The sequence below is a fragment of the Mobula hypostoma genome, chromosome 11 (genome assembly GCF_963921235.1).
Source record: "Mobula hypostoma chromosome 11, sMobHyp1.1, whole genome shotgun sequence".
NCBI lineage: Eukaryota > Metazoa > Chordata > Chondrichthyes > Myliobatiformes > Myliobatidae > Mobula > Mobula hypostoma.
The window spans coordinates 1,604,032-1,628,858 of NC_086107.1; the positions used below are offsets into that span (position 1 = coordinate 1,604,032).

General features: G+C 45.4%; 1 protein-coding gene across 2 annotated transcripts in view; it reads right to left on the bottom strand.

Annotated features, from left to right (window-relative positions):
• Positions 1-24,827, bottom strand: part of rnf141 (ring finger protein 141) — a 57,458-nt gene that overhangs the window by 20,383 nt on the left and 12,248 nt on the right. For both annotated transcript variants that reach the window (XM_063061564.1, XM_063061563.1), the window contains exon 4: positions 16,109-16,281. In XM_063061564.1, the coding sequence (XP_062917634.1) occupies positions 16,109-16,281 (173 nt within the window). The remainder of the gene's footprint in view (positions 1-16,108; positions 16,282-24,827) is intronic.

The window sequence follows — 24,827 nt, forward strand, 5'->3', positions numbered from 1 at the left end:
CCTATCTATGTCATTGGTACCAACGTGTAACAAGACAACTGGCTGCTCTCCCTCTCCCTTCAGAATATTCAGGACCCAATCCGAGACATCCCGTACCCTGGCACCTGGGAGGCAACACACCATGGTACCTCTATCAGGCTCACAGAATCTCCTGTCTGTCCCCCTGACTATGGAATCCCCTATGACTACCGCATTCCTCTTCTCCATCCTTCCCTCCTGCACAACAGCGCCAGGCTCAGTGCCAGAGACCCAGTCACCGTGGGCGTCCCCTGTCAGGTCATCCCCCTCAACAGCATCCAGAACAAGATATTTGTTGCTGAGGGGGACAGCCACAGGTGTGCTCTCCACTATCCGGGCATTTTCCTTCCCTCTCCTGACAGTCACCCAGTTTTCTGACCCCTGTAGCCTAGGGATGACTACCTCCCTGTAGCTCCTGTCTATCACCTCTTCACTTTCCCTGATAAGCAGTAGGTCATCAAGCTGCAGCTCCAGATCCTTAACACAGTCTCTGCGTAGTCAGTGTGCACAAAAATCTTATGTTGTGCAAATGTTTTTCCTGTGACAAAAGTATGTGCACACTGAATGCACACGTGGCACAGTTTATGTAGGTTTACAAAATATTTGACATAAAACTGCACAGAGTAACAACAAAATAATATACATATTTAAGTCACTCAGTTATTTTTTTCTCTCCCCTGTCTTTGGCATTTACCCATTCTTTGTAAGCTCTATCTGGACTAATAGAACTTCCATCCCATTGATAGGTTTTGATTCTCATTAACATCCAAATGACATTCACCTAAACGGTTTCTCAGCTTGTTTCTGAGTTGATTCATTAGGCTAAAACCTAAGTCACAATCTGCAATTGCGGAGAAATCAAAAGCTGACCATTCTTCTACCTCATCTTCAAGAAACGTTTCTCCTAAATGAACACAAAGACTATTTATAAAAGTCAATAGCGAACTTGTATCTACTGTGACGTTTTCTTCACGTTGTTGGCTTAGCAAAACTTTAACTTTGTCACTCCACGAAACGTTCTCCCAGATACTGCTTTCATATCTTGCTAATTTTGCCTCGTGCAAAATGAAGTGAATCAATCGGTGTCAGGCCGCTCTTGCAGAATCTTGCACAGTGCAGCCAGTTCATCAAAAATATCACTTAAAACCTGTAACGTTCTTTTGCACTTCACACCCTTCACTTCTTTTGAATTCAACATAGTGAATCAATAATTTTTTCAATAAAAACTTAGTAAGCTATCTACAGGATTTGAAACAGATCTTTGTAAACTTTACGATATGAACACTGTCTGCCAAAGATGGCTGCCACCATGATGCAGCTGTACAAACCGGAACAGGAAAAGTGAGGTTGTGGCGACCCATTTTCTAGCACCCACGAACCGGCTCACAACAGCGCGCGCAGGCAGAGGGCCGGCCCCAAAAAGGGCGCCAGGCCATCTTCACCAGCAAGGGGAAAATCCCGTGCGTGGAAAGGGTCTGGGAATATGCATTCCCCACAGCAGTCCCGCCCAGGGAGGGCGGTAACGGGAAGGCTTTAAAGCAGGCCGCAAAGTTTGAATAAATCTCTTTATCGCAACTCCAACTCACCGACTCCGTGTGGTTATTCTAGCGCTATGTGTAGCACACCGCTACATTTGGTGACCCCGACGGCCCAAACGATATTTGGGCCAGAGATGACCGACGCCGCATCTGTTCACGCAATTTTGTTACAACTGCCAAGCTTTTAGCTGCTGAGACCCCATCTGTGGTTCGAACAAGCAGAAGCTCAATTCCACATTCCGCAGATAACCTCGGAGTCCACTCGCTACTACTACGTGCTGAGCTCTCTCAACCAAGAGACTGCTGCACAAGTTGAGGAGTTTATACAGTCGCCCCCGGAGAATGGCAAATATACAGCATTCAAAGCCCTGCTCATAAGGACTTTTGGACTCTCACGGCGCGAACGAGCACGCCACTTAATGCACCTGGATGGTTTGGGAGACAGGCCGCCATCAGCATTAATGAACGAAATGCTGGCCTTGGCTGAAGGACACAAACCCTGCCTCATGTTTGAGCAGGCGCTCCTAGAGCAACTGCCCGAGGACATACGCCTGCTGCTGTCCGACACAGATTTCAGCGACCCCCGGGAGGTGGCGGCCCAAGCAGATGTGTTGTGGAATGCCAAGAAGGAGAGAGGGGCATCCGTCGCACAGATCACCAAGCCGTGTGCCCAACGACAGACCAGACCAGGCCCGGCAGCAGAGCCCAACCAACAATGGTGCTTCTACCACCAGCGGTGGGGCACAGAGGCCCACCGCTGTAGACCACCCTGCAAATTCCTGGGAAACGCCAAGGCCCAGCCACCGCCGCTCGCTACGGCGGCTGGCCATCAGGACAGCCTCCTGTACGTCTGGGATACGCAGTCAGGACGCCGATTTTTGGTCGACATCGGAGTGGAGATCAGCGTTTTACCTCCAACGAGTTACGACACCCGCAACAGAGAACCCGGACCCACCCTGAGGGCCGCAAATGGCAGCACAATACGAACCTACGGCACCCACACGGTGCGGCTACAGTTCAGCTCCAGCCGGTTCACGTGGGACTTCACACTGGCCGCCGTGGCCCAACCACTGCTGGGGGCAGATTTTCTACGAGCCCACAGCCTGCTGGTCGACTTGCAAGGGAAGCGACTAGTCCACGCCAAGATTTTTCAAACGTTCTCCCTGGGTGAAGCAAAGTTGCCAGCCCCACACCTGGACTCCAAAACGCTGTCCAACGATGAATTCACCAGGGTCCTGGCGGATTTCCCATCAGTACTGACACCGCAGTTCACGGCAGCCATGCCCAGACACGGTGTACAGCACCACATCCTGACCCAGGGACCACCCCTCCACGTCCGTGCTCGAAGGCTTCCCCCGGACAAGCTCTGACTGGTGAAGGAGGAGTTCAAGAAGATGGAGGAATTGGGGATCATACGACGGTCCGACAGCCCATGGGCCTCCCTCCTGCACATGGTTCCCAAGGCAACAGGGGGCTGGAGACCATGCGGTGACTACCGCAGGCTGAACGAGGCTACAACGCCAGACCGCTACCCTGTGCCGCACATTCAAGACTTCGCAGCAAACCTACATGGCGCAAGGATCTTTTCCAAGGTAGACCTCGTCCGGGGATACCATCAAATCCCGGTACATCCGGACGACATCCCCAAAACAGCACTCATCACCCCGTTCGGACTTTTCGAATTCCTCCGAATGCCGTTTAGTCTAAAAAATGCCGCACAGACTTTCCAGCTGCTAATGGACGCGGTGGGACGCGACCTGGACTTTGCATTCATCTATTTGGATGACATCGTCATAGCCAGCAGTAGTCGTCAGGAGCATCTGTCCCACCTCCACCAGCTCTACTCCCACCTGAGCGAATTCGGCCTCACAATCAACCCAGCCAAATGCCAGTTCGGACTCGACACCATCGACTTCCTGGGCCACAGGATTACTAAAGATGGGGCAACCCCTCTGCCCTCCAAGGTAGACGCGGTCCTCCACTTCCCCCAACCCAACACAATCAAAGGCTTGCAGGAATTCGTGGGTATGGTGAATTTCTACCACCGTTTCCTCCCCTCAGCAGCCAGAACCATGCACCCCCTGTTCACCCTGATGTCAGATAAGGGCAAGGACATTACCTGGGACGAAGAGGCAGCAGCCGCTTTCGTTAAAACCAAAGAAGCCTTGGCAAACGCCGCGATGCTAGTGCACCCCAGAACGGACGTTCCTACTGCCCTCACTGTGGACGCATCCGACACAGCAGTCGGTGGAGTGCTGGAACAACTCATCGAGGGTCGCTGGCAACCCGTGGCGTTCTTCAGCAAACACCTACGACCACCTGAACTCAAATACAGTGCTTTCGACCGGGAGCTATTGGCACTATACCTGGCAATCCGGTATTTCAGGTACTTCTTAGAAAGTAGGCCCTTCACCACGTTCACAGGCCACAAACCGCTTACCTTTGCGTTCACTAAGGTGTCCGACCCCTGGTCGTCCCACCAGCAGCGACATCTGTCCTACATCTCCGAGTACACGACGGACATCCGGCATGATTCTGGAAAGAACAATGTCGTGGCAGACGCACTTTCCAGACCGACCATACAGGCCCTGTCCCAGGGGGTGGACTATGCAGCGCTGGCAGAGGCACAGCAGGCAGACGCTGAGATCCCCAGTTACAGGACTGCAGTCTCCGGTTTTCAGCTCCAAGACCTCCCCGTAGGCCCAGGTGAGAGGACCCTACTATGTGACGTAGCTACCGGCCAACCCCGCCCCGTCGTCCCAGCAGCCTGGCGCCGGCGGGTTTTCGAATCCATTCACAACTTAGCGCACCCCTCCATCAGGACAACCGTCCGGCTGGTCTCCAACAGGTTCGTGTGGCATGGACTTCGTAAACAGGTCAGTGAATGGGCCAAAACGTGCATGCAGTGCCAAACGGCCAAGGTGCAGCGGCACACCAAGGCTCCGCCGCAGCAGTTCGAACCCACCCGCCGGAGGTTCGACCACATTCATGTGGATATCGTGGGGCCCCTGCCAGTGTGGTGAGGAGCGCAGTACCTCCTAACTATGATAGACCAGTTCAGCAGATGGCCAGAGGCAGTCCCGCTCAGCGACACCACCTCCGAATCCTGCGCCCGAGCACTAATCGCAACCTGGGTAGCCCGCTTCGGGGTACCGGCCCACATTACCTCCGACAGGGGAGCCCAGTTCACCTCCAGCCTGTGGTCGGCTATGGCCAGCCTTTTAGGAACACAGCTACACCACACAACTGCCTACCACCCACAGTCGAGCGGACTAGTGGAGCGTTTCCACCGTCACCTGAAGTCAGCTCTCATGACCCACCTGGCGAGGCCTAACTGGGTGGATGAGCTTCCCTGGGTCCTGCTCGGAATCCGCACGGCGCCCAAGGAAGATCTGCACACCTCGTTGGCCGAGCTGGTGTACGGTGCACCCCTGGTCATCCCAGGAGAGTTCATACCAGACCCAAGGGGGCAAGAGGAAGAACCCACAGCAGTCCTGGACAGACTACGGGAGAGGCTTGGTAACCTGGCCCCCATACCCACTTCACACCACGGACAGAGCCCGACCTGCGTACCCAAAGACCTGCAGAACTGTAAGTTTCTTTTTGTACGACGGGGCAGACACCGGGCACCGCTACAGCAGCCCTATGAGGGGCCGTTTAAGGTGATCAGGAACAACGGGTCCACGTTCGTGCTGAACACTGGGGGGAGAGAGGAGGTTTTCACGGTGGACCGACTCAAACCGGCCCATGTGGACTTGGCGCAGCCGGTCCAGGCTCAGGCACCGTGGCGCAGGGGCAGACCCCCCAAACAGAGGCCGATCCAGACTGCGGACATTGGGGGAGGTATCGCTGGTTCTGGGGGCGGGGGGGGGGTTATGTGGCGACCCATTTTCTAGCATCCACGAACCGGCTCACAACAGCGCCCGCAGGCAGAGGGCCGGCCCCAAAAAGGGCGCCAGGCCATCTTCACCAGCAGGGGGAAAATCCCGCACGCGGGAAGGGACTGGGAATATGCATTCCCCACAGCAGTCCCGCCCCAGGGAGGGCGGGAACGGGAAGGCTTTAAAGCAGGCCGCGAAGTTTGAATAAATCTCTTTATCGCAACTCCAACTCACTGCCTCCATGTGGTTATTCTAGCGCTGTGTGTAGCACACCGCTACGTGACATAAATTAGTGACGTGCTTTGTGGTATTTGAAAAACCGACTAACTAGTTAACAGAAATATTTAGCTAAAAGATTATTTTCAATAAGTATAATTATTAATTACTGCATTATTTTAGGTAACTAACCTTTTGTGCGCACATTAAATTCCTTTCTGTGCTGGTTGAAAAAGGTGTGCGCGCACGCATACAGCTTAGAGGGAACCTAGCCCCTGATGTAACCCTAACCTAATTACAGGACAATTTGCAATGACCAACTAACTTAACAACTGTTACGCTTTTCGACTGTGGGAGAAAAGCACGCAGTCACGGAGAGAACATACAAATTCCTGGCAGGCAGTGGTGGGAATTGAACTTGTGTCACTAGTAGTGTAAAGCACTGTGCTAACCACTACGCTACTGTGCTGCCCCTACGCCACCCTGCCTCTGACCAAGTATTCATGTGGAATCTAGTTGTGGGGTCCAGGCCTTCATGACTCCCTAGGATCATAACTCAGGGTGGCACATCAGTATAGTGGTTGGCATAACACTTTTCAGTGCCAGCGAAATTCCCACCGCTGTCTCTTCAGAGATTGGACATTCTCCCTGTGACCACATGGGATTCTCTGGGTGCGCCAGTTTCCTCCCACATTGCAAAGACATACAGGTTAGGGTTAGTAAGCTGTGGGCATGCTTGTTGGTGCCAAAAGTGTGGGCTGCCTCTAACACAATCCTCGGACTGTGCTGGTCATTGACACTGTACCTTTCAATGTTTTAATGTACACGTGACAAATAAAAATGATGTTTATTATCTGTAAACAACAGGAATACTGCAGATGCTGGAAATTCAAGCAACACACATCAAAGTTGCTGGTGAACGCAGCAGGCCAGGCAGCATCTCTAGGAAGAGGTACAGTCGACGTTTCAGGCCGAGACCCTTCGTCAGGACTAACTGAAGGAAGAGTGAGTAAGAGATTTGAAAGTTGGAGGGGGAGGGGGAGATCCAAAATGTTAGGAGAAGACAGGAGGGGGAGGGATGGAGCCAAGAGCTGGACAGGTGATAGGCAAAAGGGGATATGAGAGGATCATGGGACAGGAGGTCCGGGAAGAAAGACAAGGGGGGGGGACCCAGAGGATGGGCAAGAGGTATATTCAGAGGGACAGAGGGAGAAAAAGGAGAGTGAGAGAAAGAATGTGTGCATAAAAATAAGTAACAGATGGGGTACGAGGGGGAGGTGGGGCCTAGCGGAAGTTAGAGAAGTCGATGTTCATGCCATCAGGTTGGAGGCTACCCAGACGGAATATAAGGTGTTGTTCCTCCAACCTGAGTGTGGCTTCATCTTTACAGTAGAGGAGGCCGTGGATAGACATGTCAGAATGGGAATGGGATGTGGAATTAAAATGTGTGGCCACTGGGAGATCCTGCTTTCTCTGGCGGACAGAGCGTAGATGTTCAGCAAAGCGGTCTCCCAGTCTGCGTCGGGTCTCACCAATATATAAAAGGCCACATCGGGAGCACCGGACGCAGTATATCACCCCAGTCGACTCACAGGTGAAGTGACGCCTCACCTGGAAGGACTGTTTGGGGCCCTGAATGGTGGTAAGGGAGGAAGTGTAAGGGCATGTGTAGCACTTGTTCCGCTTACACGGATAAGTGCCAGGAGGGAGATCAGTGGGGAGGGATGGGGGTGACGAATGGACAAGGGAGTTGTGTAGGGAGCGATCCCTGCAGAATGCAGAGAGAGAGGGGGAGGGAAAGATGTGCTTAGTGGTGGGATCCCGTTGGAGGTGGCGGAAGTTACGGAGAATAATAAACTTTTTAAAGGTATTTTGCCTTAAATGCTTCAGTTACTTGTCTGGTGTGTTTAAATTAACCTTCAAAACTTTCGCTTGACAGGCCCAGAGTCAAGTGTTCCTCATATGTTAACCCTTTTATTCCCAGGATCATTCTCGTTATCCTTTATGGAATGATGCATAGAACTTACACGACCCTTTGCACATCCAATTTCTGAGTTTGCACCCCATTTAGAATACAGTCTATGCCTTTATTCCTTCTACCAAAGTGCTCAAGCCCCATTTGGAAATTAGCCCAGATTGTGGACTATTCCCTCTGGAATATTTCGATGTACATGTGATAAAAAAGTGAATCTGAATAAAGCACTGCAGTCCCCTTCCTGCTCTTTCCGCATGCTGAACCCTTTTGATGGTGCTACATTCCACTGAAGGGTGGATGTGTCAGCTCCATTTCTGATACTCATTTGGGAATCTGAGATCTGGACAGCCTTACTGACTCCACCTCGTGGTCGGTGAACAGAAGACACAGGATCTCCACTTCACTATTGCCTCACAGATATCAATGCTAAACAGACAATACTTCTGCAAATCTTCATCTCAACATCTCACTATATTAAACTGATACTCTAAAGTTACTATATCTTAGTCAACACACATAAAATGGTGGAGGAACTGAGCAGGTCAGGCAGCATCAATGGAGAGGATTAAACAATTGATGTTTCGGCCCAAAGACCTCCAAGTTCTGCTGAAGGGTCTCAGTCCAAAACCTCGACTGTTTATTCCTCTCCAAAAATGCTGCCTGACCTGCTGAGTTCCTCCAGCATTTTGTGTGTGTTGCTCTGGATTTCCAGCATCTGCAGAATCTCAGAATGAGCAAATATGCAATACCTTAGAGAATGTCCCATGAATAATCTGCATTGGAGCATTGTTACCAGGATGCAGAATACATGCAGGATTGAAGCAGACCCGTTGGCCACTTTCCCTCTGCAGGCCATCAAATACTGTACCTATCTATATTAATCACCTTTTCCACCACTCTCTCTGCAGCTTTCTGTGCCAAAGCATTTCAATAAATAATACTGTGTGAGTAACCTGCCTCTGTCACCTACCACCGCCCCCCCAGGTATTCTTGATTTCAACCACCTTGTAAGTCGAGGAATTTCTTGAGCCAGGAGGTATTGAATCTGTGGAATCCATTACCACAGATACCTGCGGAGGCCAAGTCATTGAGTATATTTAAAGTGTAAGTTGACAGGTTCTTGATTAGTTAGCGTGTCAAAGGTTACAGGGAGAAGACAGAAGAATGGTGTTGAGAGGGATAATAAATCAGCCACGATAGAATATCAAAGCAGACTCAATGGGCCAAATGGCCTAATTCTGCTCCTCTAACATATCCTCAAACTCCCTCTAAATCCTTTTCGTTGAAACTATACGGTTATGGATCTCACAACCTGCCTGGGTCGTTGGGGCACAGTACAGATGATCACTGCACCAGTAGCTGCCATCTCTCATGGTTGTGGGCAAGTGCTTGGGTTGCAGCAAAGCTCTCTCCGGTCCACTCTGCACTGGTGTCTGCCCGTTTCTCTTCTCCCCTGCAGAATGGCGTTTGAGAGTCCACTTGATCTTGTTATACGGTCATAGCATCTCAATTTCCTCTTCTTTACTGAGGACAGTAGACCTTCGTAGTGTTTCATGTGTTGGGTGATGGTTCTTCGTGCCCTGTCATTTGAGACATGGTCTGTATAGGAGATGCTGAGGAGCATTGAGGCATCTCATTTCTACTGCCTGAATCTTCTTTTGCAGTTTTGCTGTCAAAATCCATGATTCACATGCATGCAAGAAGATGGAGAGCACAGGTGCATGCTGGAGTTTCAATCTGGACCTGAGAGTGATGTTATTGTCTCTCCAGATTGGTTTTAGTTTAGCCAGCGTTGCTGTTGTTTGGACTGAGCTTGCAAGGACTTCAGGCTTTGATCCTTCTCGGTTGATGACGACGCCAAGATACTTGAACTATTTGACAGTCTCTAGTTCTTGTCCACTGACGGTGATTTTTACTGTGAATGGCTCCTCACTGTTTCTCATCAGCTTGGTTTTCTCTGCGCTGAACTCCATGCCCGATCTGGTAGATGTATTATCCAGATGATTCACTAGGCAAGCCAATTCATCCCATCAACGTCATCGGTGGAACCTGAGGTTGGCAATGATCTGTCCTCCGATCCTGACTGTGCCGATATGGTCTTCCAGGCTTCTGTCATTATTTGTTCCAGGAAAACGTTGAACAGCGTGGGTAAAAGGAAGCAGTTCGTCAGACTTCAACTGTTGTGTGGAACCACTCTCCAACTGTGCCCTGAACAAGTACCACACTGCTAGCTTTGGCGTAAAGTTGCTTGATGGTTTGGATCAGCTTCTGGCCCAGTTTGCATCTATTCACTGTGGCCCAGAGTGCATCATGCCACACCATATCAAATGCCTTCTTGAAGCCTAGGAACACATGGAAGATGTCCTGTTGATGTTGGCTGTATTTCTTGCACAGTACTCATAGGATGATTATCTGCTCTGTTGCATTTCTTCCACTTCTAAATCCAGCCTGCTCTTTGGTGATTATTTCTTCCACCTGTGGTTTCCACCTGTTTAAGATGACTTTCAACATCACTTTGCTTGCATTGCTGTTGAGGCTTATGGTTCTATAATTCTGACACTGCTCTAAGTTGCCTTTCTTGGGGAGAGTGATGATGAGTGATTTCGTCCAGGGTGTTGGCCATTCTCTGGTTTGCCAGATATGGTTGCAGATATTGATACTTCTTCCCGCAGAATTAGCAAGTCATCGTCGTTTGACGATTCCTGGCTTGTGAGTACGCTAGAGTCTATTTGGGTCTGAACAATACTCAGTCCATCTATTGAGAGTGTCTTCATCTTCTGTGAGACAGTTTCCTTCTTTGTCTTGGGTGGCGCTGACTCATGACTGTCTCCCGTCCTTCACAATTTGTTTTTTTGTTGCTCTTGTTCAGTCTATCTTCTATCTCTGTACACTGTCTCTCAATCCATTCTTCCTTGGCCTTGATCACGTTTTTCCTGAACTTCTTGTTGATCTTTCTGTATGCTACAGCTCCTGTTGTGTTCTTAGAATTCTTCGGGTCTCTTCTTGTGTCACATATTTCCAGGATCTCCTCTGTTACCTAGGACTGGGGTTTCCAACAGTGTTTTCCAAGTCTCTCATTGACTGTTTCTGTCACCACTTCATTGAACTTAGCTGTCAACGTTTCAGCATCTTTGTCAAGTGTCAGCAGTGATGAAGTGAAGTTTTAAAACTATGCCCTCTGATTATAGACTCCTCTGTCAAGAAGCAAGTTTCTCACAATCTCTGCCCTTCTCGTAACATTGTTCATCTCTATCAGATGACGAAGTGCAACACAAAAACAAGTGAGATGTTGAACGCAGCCTGCACCGTACTGAGAGGGTTAACGTTCGAGTGCATCATGAACGTGCTTCTGATTTAGAGACAAGGCCGACATTGTAACAATATTACAACAAAACCCTCTCTGACTACAACACAGAGAAAGGAAATGGGCAGCAGAACTGTGAAAACACCATTGCTGCCAGAGGTAAAACATCAGTCTGCCTTGAAAACTTAAGATTTAAGATTTAAAATTTAAGATTCTTAGCATTCCTTCATCTTCATTCCCAAAATGGAAATGGCTAATACAAGGGGGCATAATTCAAGATTCAAAGATTGTTTAATGCCATTTCCTGTACACAAGTGTAAAGAAGAACAAAATACTTGTTACTCTGGATCTGATGCAGCACCAACAAACCCAATAAGATAAAGAACATAATAATAAAATAACACAATAAATAGAGTTACACACATAGATTGGTTGTCGGTCCATAAAGTGACACTAGGCACAGGAGTGTCTGTACATAAGTTGTATTTTGACGGGAAATGTTAAATGGGGGTGTGGAGGGGTGGGTTAATGGGTGGAAGTGTTAATCATCCTTACTGCCTGGGGAAAGTAGCTGTTTTTGGGTCTGGTGGTCCTGCTGTGGAAGCCTGATGGGAGTGGGACAAACAGTTCATGAGCAGGGTGGGTGAGACCCTTGATGATGTTACTGGCTCTTTTCTGGTACCTTTCTGTATATAGTCCTTGATAGTGGGTATGCTGGTAATTGTGCTGCGTTGGGCAGTTTTGACTACCTGTTGTAAAGCCTCCCTGTCCACCGCAGTGCAGTTTCCATTGCAAGCAGTGATGCAGCTAGTTAGGATGTTGCTACTGTGCATCTGTAGGATGCTGTGAGTATGGATGGAGCTCTCTTCAGCTTCCTCTAAGTAGAGGTGCTGGCGAGCTTTCCTGATGGCGCAGAATGTGTTCTGGGACCATGACAGGTTGTGTGAAATGTGCACTCCCAGGTATTTGAAACTACTTGCAGTTCCCACTGCTGTGTCACCAATGTAAGGAAGCAAATTTTAAGGTGATTGGAGGAAAGTCAGAAGTATTTTTTTAAAAATATAAACACAGAGTGCTGGGGGCATGGAACAGTTTGCCCGTGGTGGTGGTAAAGGCAGTGTTACGTACCCCGTAACTGGGCTGCCAAACCAGCAGAAATGGACCACTTAGTTGGAGTCTGGTTTAACAGAAGCTAATAAAGTTTTATTAAAGAAATAAGTAACACAGTACTCTAATCGTAAGGATATGAATGCAACAGATTAGCAATGATAAAACACACGTACACAGAATTAGGGTAACAGGAATCAATCAAGCTCTATCGCAGTCTAGGGGTAAAATGATCAGTCTTAAGTGACGCAGAGTTCAGTTCAGCTTAGTACAGTTTGCAGTAATCGCTGTTGTGCCGTTGGAGAGAGAGAGAGAGATAGATATTCAAATCTGATTCAGCAGACCTTTGATGTTTTTCGCAGTTAGCTCTCAGGCGGACCCTTTGTTATGTCTTCTGTGGTCACCGACTGTGACCCCTCCGTTCCGGATACAACCGTTCTTCCGCGGTGAACCCGGCACCCAGGCAAGGGCGGACACACACACTAGGTTCCCGTCTATCGTACCCTTTCACCCTATGCGTCTATGGTCGGTTCCCGCGACCAGACCTTCAAACTCCCACCAACTTGTGGGGGCACACCGCTCTTCCAGGGTCTCGTTATCTCGTGGTGTTTGTCGTGCCTTAGCGAACCTGTTCTTTTTATCCCCCTGCTGGGGTATCGCCTGTCCATCAAACTTCAAACAGTTCAGGTTCAAAGCAGTCGGTCTGTCAATATCTGAAATGTGTTTCTTTCTTGTTAAACTCTCTCTTCTCTCTTATTAGCATTTTGAATGTTTCTCCATTGTCTCCCTTATCTCTCTCATCAGCATCAATCTTCTGATAACTTGATTTGTCGTCACAGCAGATACATTAGAGACTTGGCACATGGCTGACAGAAAAATAGAGGGTTATTTGGGAGGGAAAGGTTAGATTGTTCTTAAGACTAGGTTAAAAGATTTGCACAATGTTGTGGACCCAGTGACCTGAATTATGCAGTAATGTTCTTTATTCTAAGACCTGGAACCCCTGATTGACAAGCACACTGCAATCACATCACACAAATTGCAGTGGTTCAAGATGCCTGATCTTGTTCTATTCCTTGAGCCCAGAATTATCATTTTGAGAGCTGGTTGCAAATATAGTGAAAAATAAACCACAGAATCACTGTTTCACTGAACATAGTGGATACACTATGTGGGAGCTGGAATGCATTTCGACGTTTGCGGACTGTCCCCAGCACGTCCTTAGGTCGCGCTGTGTTAGCGTAATCAATGCATTACAACACACACATCCACCTTCACTGTCACCTGGTCTCACCTATCACCTGCCAGCTTGCATTCCCCAATCTCCCCCCATTCTGGTTTCTGTCATTTACAGTTCCAATGTAGGACCCTGGCCCAATGACTGTTTATTCATCTCCATAGATACTGCCTGGCCTGCTGAGTTCCTCCAGCATTTTGTGTGTATTGCAACACATTTCTCTGTATGTTTTGATGTACATGTGGTAAATAAATGATTTGGAATCTGATCCTCAACCATCAAGCTCTTGAACCAGTGTGACAAACTTCACTCACCCCAATACTAAACTGTTTCCACAACCTATGGACTCACTTTCAAGGAATCTTCATCTCACATTCTTGCTATTTATTACTTATTTATCTTTTTTTTGGCTTTTGTTTCTTTGTAATGCCCACAAGAAAATGAATCTCAGGGTTGTATATAGTGATGTGTATGTACTTTGATAATAAATTTACTCTGAACTTTGAACAGGCATGCACCATCGATCTAAACACCATTCCACTCAAGGACGTGGGCTATATTATTATTGTGACTACGTTTTACTGCTACTGTGATCATGTGTTCTATGTGCTGTGTGTGACTGTTGGTTCTGTGTTTTACACCTTGGCCCTGGAGTAAAGCTGTTTCATTTGGTTGTATTCATGTTTATAGTTGAATGACAACTAAACTTAAACTGTCTTCCAAATTTAAACCAGTAACCTCTAATCCCACTGGAAAAAAAATGACTCAGTCATAGAATGCTACAGCACAGAAGTCTACCTAGACTATGCCGAAACACTAATCTGCCTCGTCCCATTGAACTGCCCCCAGACCATAGTTCTCCATGCCCCTCCCATCCATATACCTACCCAAATTTCACTTCAATGTTGGAATTGAACTCACATCCACAATGTGCACTGGGAGCTCATTCCACACTCTCACCACCCTCTGAGGGAAGAAGATCCCCCTTGTGCTTCCCTTAAACCTTTCACCCTTAACCCATGACCTCTAGTTGTAGTCTTGCCCAACCTCAGCGGAAAAAACCTGCTTGCATTTACCCTTTCTATACCCTTCACAATTTTGTATACCTCTATCAAATCTCCCCTCATTCTCCTATGCTCCAGGGAATAAAGTCCGAACCTTTTCAACTATCCCTATAACTCAGGTCCTCAAGTCCCAGCAACATCCTTGTAAATGTTCTCTGCACTCTTTCAATCTTTTATTTACACCTTTCCTGTCGGTAGGTGACCAAAACCTTCTTTCTATTCTATCGGAATATGGTGGGCATGATACGTTGGTGCTGAAATGTGTGGTGACATTTGCAGACTGCTCCCAGCACATCATTGGGTGTGTTTTGGTTACTAACACAAACAATGTACATGTGATTAATAAATCTGAATCTATGCTCCGTCATAATTTAATAAACCTCTAGGTCACCCCTCAGTCTCCTGCATTCCAGTGAGAATAAACACAGCCTATCCAATCTCTCCTGATAACAACATCCATCTATAATAGGCAATTTCCTAGTGAATCTTTTCTGATGAAATTGGGATCTCTTAATATGTCTCTACTAATGAAGTGAGTCAAATAAAGAAATAGAGTAGATTCAAATTAATTGGGCCATTGGTTAACCAGGGCAGGTGCTTATTTGGGACAACTCTGAAAGAACAAAAAACAACTGATCAAGAAAATAGCCGGCATTCTTCGTTTATTTGGGACACTATGCCATTTATCAGGAGACTGTTGTCAAACTAGTTGCACGTGCTTGTGTGGCTGTTAAGACATAACACCATGTTTCAAACAAATAGTTTTTTAAAATAGCATTACTTGCATGTGTTTGTGTTCAAAAAGCAAGAAATAAGCAGTAAGACAATTCAGAACTGTTTTGCTCACTGCGATTCTAAGCATTCAGTCTTGGAAAATCCCAAAAAGGCTAGGAGTAAAATCGAAACAATTTCATTACTTCAACAAGTTAGGGACTATGAAGAATTTGAAGGTGTCGATAATCATTTTGAATGTTACAACATAAATGAAGAACTTGAAGGATGCACTCGTCGATAGCATTGTATGAAGGCAGTACATTATCTGCACTCGGTGTCTGCAGTGATCTTGTTCATTGACAGTCAAAAGAATACAACACAGATGAACTGCTCTGTTGAGAAGTATTAGGAAGTAATACAGCTTTATAGCACTGTAGTGGTATTGGTAGTGTTCTAATTGGTCTGTTTTTCATTTAAATACATAATTTCTTACTCAGTTTGTCTTTTTTATACCTTTTTAACTATTTCCATGAAGCTTCGGCTAATTGAGACAGCCACCTAATTGGGCCAAAGTGCACTGTCCTGATGTGTCCCAATTAACCGGAATCCACTGCACAACCCCTTTAGGTCAGAATCAGAATCAGGTTTATTATCACTGGCATGTGGCGTGAAATTTGCTAACTTAGCAGCAGCAGTTCAATGCAATACATAATATAGCAGAGAGAAAAATAATAATAAATAAACAAGACATCTGGTGTTCTGCAGTGAAGCACAGACCAATTAGCCATGAAATGAAAACACGAGGAAATCTGCAGATGCTGGAAATTCAAGCACACACACAAAAAATGCTGGTGAACGCAGCAGGCCAGGCAGCATCTATAGGAAGAGGTACAATTTCAGTTAGTCCTGACGAAGGGTCTTGGCCCGAAACGTCAACTGTACCTCTTCCTACAGATGCTGCCTGGCCTGCTGTGTTCACCAGCATTTTTTGTGTGTGTAGCCATGAAATGAACACTGCTTTCTTGAAATACGAAATGGTTTCAAGTTCACTCACCTGCCAAGCCAGATACTAGCCTGGCACGATGATCCATCTGTGGCCATGTCTTCAGAGATGCTGCTTTGGCCGAATACACTGCCTGCCTGCATGCTGATCTCCCGATACAGCTGAGTGAACTGATAGAGATTTAGAATTCGAGATGCTTCAATAATTCCTGTAGTTTTGTTAATCTGCCAAAAATATTTGCATATAATTAAATTTAGCTGATTGCAAATAGCACACAATAGACAAGAACTGGCATTTATGAAGTCCCGTGGCTTATTATCAAACAGAATTCAACACAGCCACTTAACATGAGAAACATCTTGCTTAGAGATTTGAATTTTATAGAGGATTTTCAAAAAGGACAGCATTCTAACTGGTTGAATCACCGTCTGGTATGGAGGGGTCACTGCACAGGATCGGAAAAAACTACAGCTTGTAAACTCAAGACAGCTCCACCATGAGCATTAGCTTCCACATCATCTAGAACACCTTCAAAGGGCAAGGCCTTGAAAAGATGGCATCCGTCATTAAGGACCATCACCCAGGGCATGCCCTCTTCTCACTGCTACCATCAGGGAAGAGATACAGGAGCCCAAAAACACACACTCAATGTTTCAGGAACAGCTTCTTCCCTTCCGCCATCAGATTTCTAAATGCACCATGAACCTACATACACCACCTCACTATTTTATGCACTACTTAATTTATTATATATATTTCTTATTGTAATTTATAGGTTTTTAAAAATTATGCATTTTAATGTACTGTTGCCACAAAAACAACTATGCGAGTGATATTACGCCTGATTCTGAGAATTGCAGTGGTTAGGACTTTAATTTGGTGGCGTAGTAACATAGTGGTTAGCACAAAGTTTTGAAGCACCAGAAACCTGGATTGAATTCCACCACTGTAAGGGAATGCACATTCCTGTCGTGACAACGTGGAAACATACACCGTGAGGGAATGTACATTCCCGTCACGGCAACGTGGCAACGTACCTACGTGGGTTTCCTCTGGTGTTGCAGCGTTCTCCCATGTTCCAAAGATGTATGAGTACGTTATGGGCATTCTATGTTGGCACTGGAATAAAGTAACACTTGTGAGCTGCCCCCAACACATGCTTAGTCTGTGATGCAAACAATGCATTTCTCTGTATGCTTTGATGTACTTTTGACCAATAAATCTAATTGTTAAATCTTTTCTTTAAAACAGCTCTTGGAAAGAGTAAGGGCAGCACAGTAAGTGTGTGAAAATGCTGGTAGCCAAGCTCCTACCTTTATCTTCTCCAAAAACAAGAAATTTAAAAGTTCTTTGTTGTAGGATATAAATGAAGAGAAGAAATTTGATCTGCAATTGTTTTACTATTGTTATTGTCACAGGTACTGGGATACAGGGTACAGCTTTTGTTTGCGTTCTACGACTCTGTGGTTGCCAGTGAGATCATGTTTGCTGTTGTGTGCTGGGGCAGCAGGCTGAGGGTAGCAGACACCAACAGAATCAACAAACTCATTCGTAAGGCCAGTGATGTTGTGGGGATGGAACTGGACTCTCTGACGGTGGTGTCTGAAAAGAGGATGCTGTCTAAGTTGCATGCCATCTTGGTCAATGTCTCCCATCCACTACATAATGTACTGGGTGGGCACAGGAGTACATTCAGCCAGAGACTCATTCCACCGAGATGCAGCACAGAGCGTCATAGGAAGTCATTCCTGCCTGTGGCCATCAAACTTTACAACTCCTCCCTTGGAGGGTCAGACACCCTGAGCCAATAGGCTGGTCCTGGACTTATTTCATAATTTACTGGCATAATTTACATATTACTATTTAACTATTTATGGTTCTACTACTATTTATTATTTATGGTGCAACTGTAACGAAAAACAATTTCCCCTGGGATCAATAAAGTATGACTAATGACTAATTCAGACAGGCCACACCATACTAATTACATCAAGATCATCATCATCAGGGGCCGTGCCCAGTTTGAGCTTTAACTGCCATGGCCCACACACTCCTGTTTCAGGTCAAGTGGACCAATTCATTGGTATTCATTTCCAGTTCTCTGGCTGCTGTCTCCATCATCATTTGTCTTTGCCTTCCTCTTGCTTTCTTCCCTTCAATCTTTCCCATAATCACCGTGCATTCTAACTCCTCTTTCCTAATCACATGTCCAATGAAGTTACATTGCCTTTTCATGATCTCATACATTATTTCTCTTTTTGTGTTTGCTCTGTTCATGACATCCTCGTTAGATATTCGTTTCATCCATGATATTCTTTTCATCCTCCTCAAAAACCACATCTCTGCTGCTTCAACTCGTTTCCTCATGTTACTAGATATTGTCCAACATTCTGAGCCATATAACATAACTGGATAAACATAACATTTCAGTGCTCTGAGGCGGGTTGTCATGCCCTGTTTAGTATTGGTCAATATACTCTTCATTCTTGTAAAGTTATCTTTTGCCATCCCTATTCTTCTTTTGATGTCCAAGTCACACCTGCCATCTGATGTCACCCAGCTTCCTAAGTAGCAAAAGTTCTGTACTTGTTTTATGTCTTCTCCATTTATTCTCAGCCTGCAGATAGGATTCTTCTCCTTTTTGGATATCACCATACATTCTGTCTTTTTGCAATTGATAGATAGACCCATTTTTGCACTTTATTCAACAACTATATCAATTAAGTTTTGTAGTTCTTCCTCTGTACTTGCAATTAACAGTATCATCTGCATATCTGAAATGATTGATGTTTTCACTGCAAACTTTGATTCCCAAGATGTCTCTTATTTTTTGTAATATTGTTTCACTGTACACATTAAACAAATCAGGGGAGAATACACACCCTTGTCTAACGCCTCCCTTGATTTTCGTAAACTGACTCATTTCTCCATCTATTCTTACAGCAGCAGTTTGTTCCCAGTACAGATTTCTGATTAGGTGGAGGTCTTTCGAATCTAGATCTAGTTTTCTGTAATATTTCAAATAACTTATTGTGCTTCACTTTATCAAATGCTTTTGTGTAGTCGATAAAACAAACAAATCTTTTTGCACTTGAATAGCTCATTCTGATAGTATCCTTAACATCGATATCGCATTTCTTCTACCTTTATCTTTCAGAAAACCACATGGTTCTTTACGTATTTCAGCTTGTATCATACTTTTACCTCTTGTCATCAAAATTCTTAGAAGTATCTTAGTGATATGACTCATTAAACTTCTGGTCCTATGCAATTCACATTCTATTGCTCCAGTTTTCTTAGGAAGAGTGATAAATACTGATTTTTTCATCTCTTCTGGTATTATTCCAGTCTCATAAATGTCATTGATTAAATTAGTAAGTTTTTCAATTCCGTAATCTTCAAGGGTGATAAGTTGTTCTAATACTAATTCATCAGGACCTGCTGCCTTTCCTTTCTTCATCTTATTGCTATTACAAACTTCAGATTTTAAAATACTTGGACCTTCAATGTTTTTCTTAATTTCTGGTTTTTCGCCCCGATCGTCTTCAAACAATTCCTGAATATACTCATCTGATCATAATCTCATCTTTTTCCATGATAATGGTACCGTCCTTTGCTTTCAAACATCCACCTGAAGAACAGAGGAGCTTTTTACCAGTGATATTCTTGATTTGTTGATGTAACCTTTTTAGATCATTAATAGGGATTCTTTCTATTTGCTCACATTCCTGGTTTAACCATTATTCTTTGGCTTTTTGACATAAGCTTTTAATTTTTTTTATCTAAGGACTTATACTCTATAGGATTTGCTTTCTTCTGTCTCTTTTCTTCCATTAGATTTTTGATTTCGTCCGTCATCCATTTATTCTTTGTGCTTTTTACGTCAAGATAGTGAAAAGAAAATGGTGCAGTATTTAGTATTACACTTATGAGAAAGTGCAGGTGAGAGCAGGGTCATCACGAGGTGGATTGGTAAGATGGTAACGTGCAAAAGAGTGCAGAGACCTCTCTAGGTCTAAACAACGTGTGATTATTCGTCCTTTACGTCTTTTTCATGATCGCAAGACGCTGTTGTTATCAAGAACATCGAGTACAGCAGGTCTATCTCACTGGTGAGTTGCTGGATAGCAGTGGAGATGGGCTTGTTTCACACTGTGTTACAGCTGGCTTTAGCCACCCAGGGAAGAAGGCACCGTTAATGGCGGTGCACACTCAAACAGATGGGGGTGATTGCCTTGGATGGATTTGTTGTGATCGTAAGACCCTGTTGGATATTGGTAATGTAGAATACTGAGAGTCTAATTCATCGGTTCATTGTCGAGACCGACAATGGGCAAGCTGCGTGGCCTCATTCATGCCTGTCGCAGCCTCTGGGGAAGGAGACACCAGAGACGACTGTACGCTGCTTGATTCCGCATTGGTTTGGGGACTGACTCTCCAGTGTTCACTCAGTGGCAGACAAACTGGATTGCTTTCCAGTGTGGCTGCGCTACAGGACATGTCACTCAGGGGTCTGGCCTTTATTATTTTTTTAAATTTTTTTTTGTAACTGTATATTTTTCTGCTATCATAATTACATGTGCTGTGCTGTGTGTGAGTGTTGGTACTGAGTTTTACACCCTGGCCCCAGAGGAACACTGTTTCACTTCGCTGTATTCAATTGTATGATTGAATGCCAATTAAACTTCAACCTGAATAAGCCAGAATCAGATTTAATATCACCGGTATGTATCAGATCTGTTGTCTTTGTGGCAGCAGTACAATGCAATACAATACACAAGAGAAAAAATGTTACAGTAAATAGCTAACACATTATATAGTTCAGTTAAATAAGTAGTGCAAAATACAAATAAGAAAGTAGTGAGGTAGTGCTCATGAGTTCAAAGTCCATTCGGAAATCGGATGGCAGAGGGGAAGAAGCTGTCCCTGAAACGTTGAGTGTGTCCCTTCAGACTTCCGTACCTCCTTGGTAGCAATGAGAACAAGGCATGATCTGGATGATGGGGGTCCTCAATGATGGATGTTGCCTTTTTGCAACATCGTTCCTTGATGATGTCCTGGATATGGAGGGTAGTGCCGATGATGGCACTGACTAAGTTTACAACTCTCTGCAACTTATTTCTATCCCGTGCAGTAGCCCTGCCCCCCCCCATACCAGACAGTTAAAATGCTCTCCATGTTACATCTGTAGAAATTTGCAAGTGTTTTTGGTTTCATACCAAATCTCCTCAAACTCCTAATGAAATATAGCCACTGTCATGCCTTCTTTGTAGCTGCATCAATATGTTGGGTCCAGGTTAGATCCTCAGAGATATTGACACCCAGGAACTTGAAGTTGCTCACTCTCTCTACTTTGGCCCATCTAGTCTGTGCCGAAGTATTAAACTATCTATTCCCATCAACCTGCACCTGGTCTATAGCCCTCAATAACCCATCTCATCCTTGTATTTATCCAAATTTCTCGTAAATGTTGAAATTCACCACCACCACTGACAGCTTGTTCCACACTTCTACCACTGAGTGAAGTTTCTCCTCAGGTTCCCCTTAAACATTTCATCTTTCAACCTTGCCCTCTAGCTCGAGAATCACCCAACCTCAGTGGAAAATGCCTGCTTGCATTAACCCTACCTATGCCCCTCAATTTTGTACACCTCTATCAAATCTCCCCTCATTCTCCTACATTCTAGAAATACAGTCCAAACCTATTCAACCTTTCCCTAGAACTCAGGTCCTCAAGTCCCGGCAAAATCCTTGTAAAATTTCTCTGAACTCTTAACCTTATTTATATCTTTCCTGTAGGTGGGTGCACACAACCCTTCAAATTAGGCCTCACCAACATCATATACAATTTCAACAAAACATGCAATGAGATGTGGGATAAATGCGCGGCTGAGGGATTGGAGCGGGGGCAGGAATTCGGGTTTTTGGATCATTGGGACCACTATCGGCGCAGGCATGACCTGTACAAAGGGGACGGGCTGCACTTGAATCATAGGGGGACCAATATCCTGGCGGGGAGATTTGCAAAGGCTACTGAGGTGACTTTAAACTAGAATGGTTGGGGGGAGGGAATCAAATTAAGGAGACTAGGAGAGAGGAGGTTGATGTAAGGGAAAAAGAAGAAGAAGATAACAAAGTTGTTTGCTCAATTAAGGATAAATAGAGAGTGGGAGTTTCTTAGATGCATCTATTTTAATGCTAGGAGCATTGTAAGAAAGGTGGATGAGCTTAGAGCATGGATTGATACCTGGAAATATGATGTTGTAGCTATTAGTGAAACGTGGTTGCAGGAGGGGTATGATCGGCAACTAAATATTCCAAGATTTCATTGCTTCAGGTGTGATAGAATAGGAGGGGCAAGAGGGGGAGGTGTTGCATTGCTTGTCAGAGATTATATAACAGCGGTGCTCTGGCAGGATAGATTAGTGGACTCGTCCAGGGAGGCTATTGGGTGGAATTGAGGAATGGGAAAGGTGTTGTTACGCTTATAGGGGTGTATTATAGACTACCTAATGGAGACCGAGAACTGGAGGAGCAAATTTGTAAGGAGATAGCAGATATTTGTAGTAAGCACAAGGTTGTAATTGTGGGAGATTTTAATTTTCCACACATAGACTGGGAAGCCCATTCTGTAAAAGGGCTGGATGGTTTGGAATTTGTAAAATGTGTGCAGGATAGTTTTTTGAAGCAATACATAGAGAAGAGGCAGTGTTGGATCTCCTGTTAGGGAATGAGACAGCAGATGACGGAGGTATTTGTTGGGGAGCACTTCGGGTCCAGTGATCACAATACAATTAGTTTCAGCGTAATTATGGAGAAGGATAGGACTGGACCTAGGATTGTGCTGTAATTGTTATATGGTTATATATAACTGTTGTACTCAACACTTTGATCTATAAAGGTCAATGTGCCAAAAGCTCAGTTACACCCTACAATAGTCACACATGGCACATATAGTTACAATCCAGCACAAAGTCACAAAGTAATATCTGCACAAGTCCCTGAATGACATGGCCTGAAGACGTGACAGTTGACATAAAATGTGAGGTGCACGTTTATGTAAAACACTATAATGTTACTGGCACTATTATAAGAAAACAAGAAGTGATAGAAATATGTGTAACAGCAATACGAGATGAAAGTGACCGGTGTAAGGTCAGAGTGTGCTTGAGTTGGGCATTTAAACAGGGTGTACATGTGTGCTGGGTGAAGAAGCTGTTATTCACTTGGGAATAAATTTGTCAAGAATATTGAGAATAAATTAGAACTTTACATTTGAATTTGCATCCGATGGTGCTAAATGACTACTGTATTGAGGGAGAGGAAGTGGATTCATGACCACAATACTACAAGGTTTCGCACAGGAAGACAGATTGAAGAAACATAGACACATCACAGCTTCCCCTTTCAAGTCAAGTCAAGTCACTTTTTATTGTCATTTCAACCATAACTGCTGGTACAGAACATAGTAAAAATGAGACAACATTTTCCAGGACCATGGTGCTACATGAAATAATACAAAAACTACACTGAACTACGTAAGAAAAAACACAAAAACTACACTAGACTACAGACCTACCCAGGACTGCATAAAGTGCACAAACAGTGCAGGCACTACAATAAATAATAAACAAGACAATAGGCACGGTAGAGGGCAGTAGGTTGGTGTCAAGCCAGACTCTGGGTGTTGAGGAGACTGATAGCTTGGGGGAAGAAACTGTTTCGTTGTTGCCGGTCGCCTCACATGTGCTCCCAGTGGGAGGCAGATTTACTTGAAGCTTGTTCACTCCTCCTTTGATTTCAGGGACTAAAAGGTATGTCAAGTGTGACCTGCTGTGTGGAAGTTGTGGTGAGGCAAAGATTAAAGACAACGTCCAGACAAGAATAGCCTTGGGCCGTTGTCAAGTGAGACCTGGAGAAAACTCTGTTTACTACAGACAAGATACACTGGGGTGACTGTGGCAGTATGTACTCCGGCCAAACATGCGAGGCCCTTGTAGTGAGACTTTTCCAGAAGATTTTCCTAAAACATAGTATCCCAAAACATCGTACGGGGTGCTGGAGACAGACAAGATAGAAATAATGGAGAGAAGTGAAACACACCCAAAAACTAAGGGATAATTGCTTCACTAGCTTCAAAATATCATCGGTTATCAGTTTGAAGCTTCAAGAACTTTTAACAACCCCTTCCCCTCCCCCTCCCACTTTCAAATCCCTTACCAGCTCTTCCTTCAGTTAGTCCTGACGAAGGGTCTCGGCCCGAAACGTCGACTGCACCTCTTCCTAGAGATCCTGTTCCAACCTCACTCCCTCTGAACGCACTGCCCTCCACTCTCTCCACACTAATCCCAACCTCACCATCAAACTTGCTGACAAAGGTGGTGCTGTAGTAGTCTGGCAGACTGACCTCTACCTCACTGAGGCCAAATGGCAGCTCTCTGACACCTCCTCTTACTTACCCCTGGAACAGGACCCCACCAAAAAACATCAAACCATTGTCTCCCGCACCATCACCGCCCTTATCAACTCCAGAGACCTTCCATCCTCAGCCACAAAACTCATAATTCCCACACCCCGTACTGCTCGGTTTTACCTCCTCCCCATGATCCACAAGCCTGACTGTCCCAGTAGACCCATAGTTTCTGCCTGCTCCTGTCCCACCGAACTTGTATCTGCCTACCTGGACTCCATTTTGTCACCCATAGTTCAGTCTCTCCCCACCTACATCCGGGATACATCCCATGCCCTCCACCTCTTCAATAACTTCCAG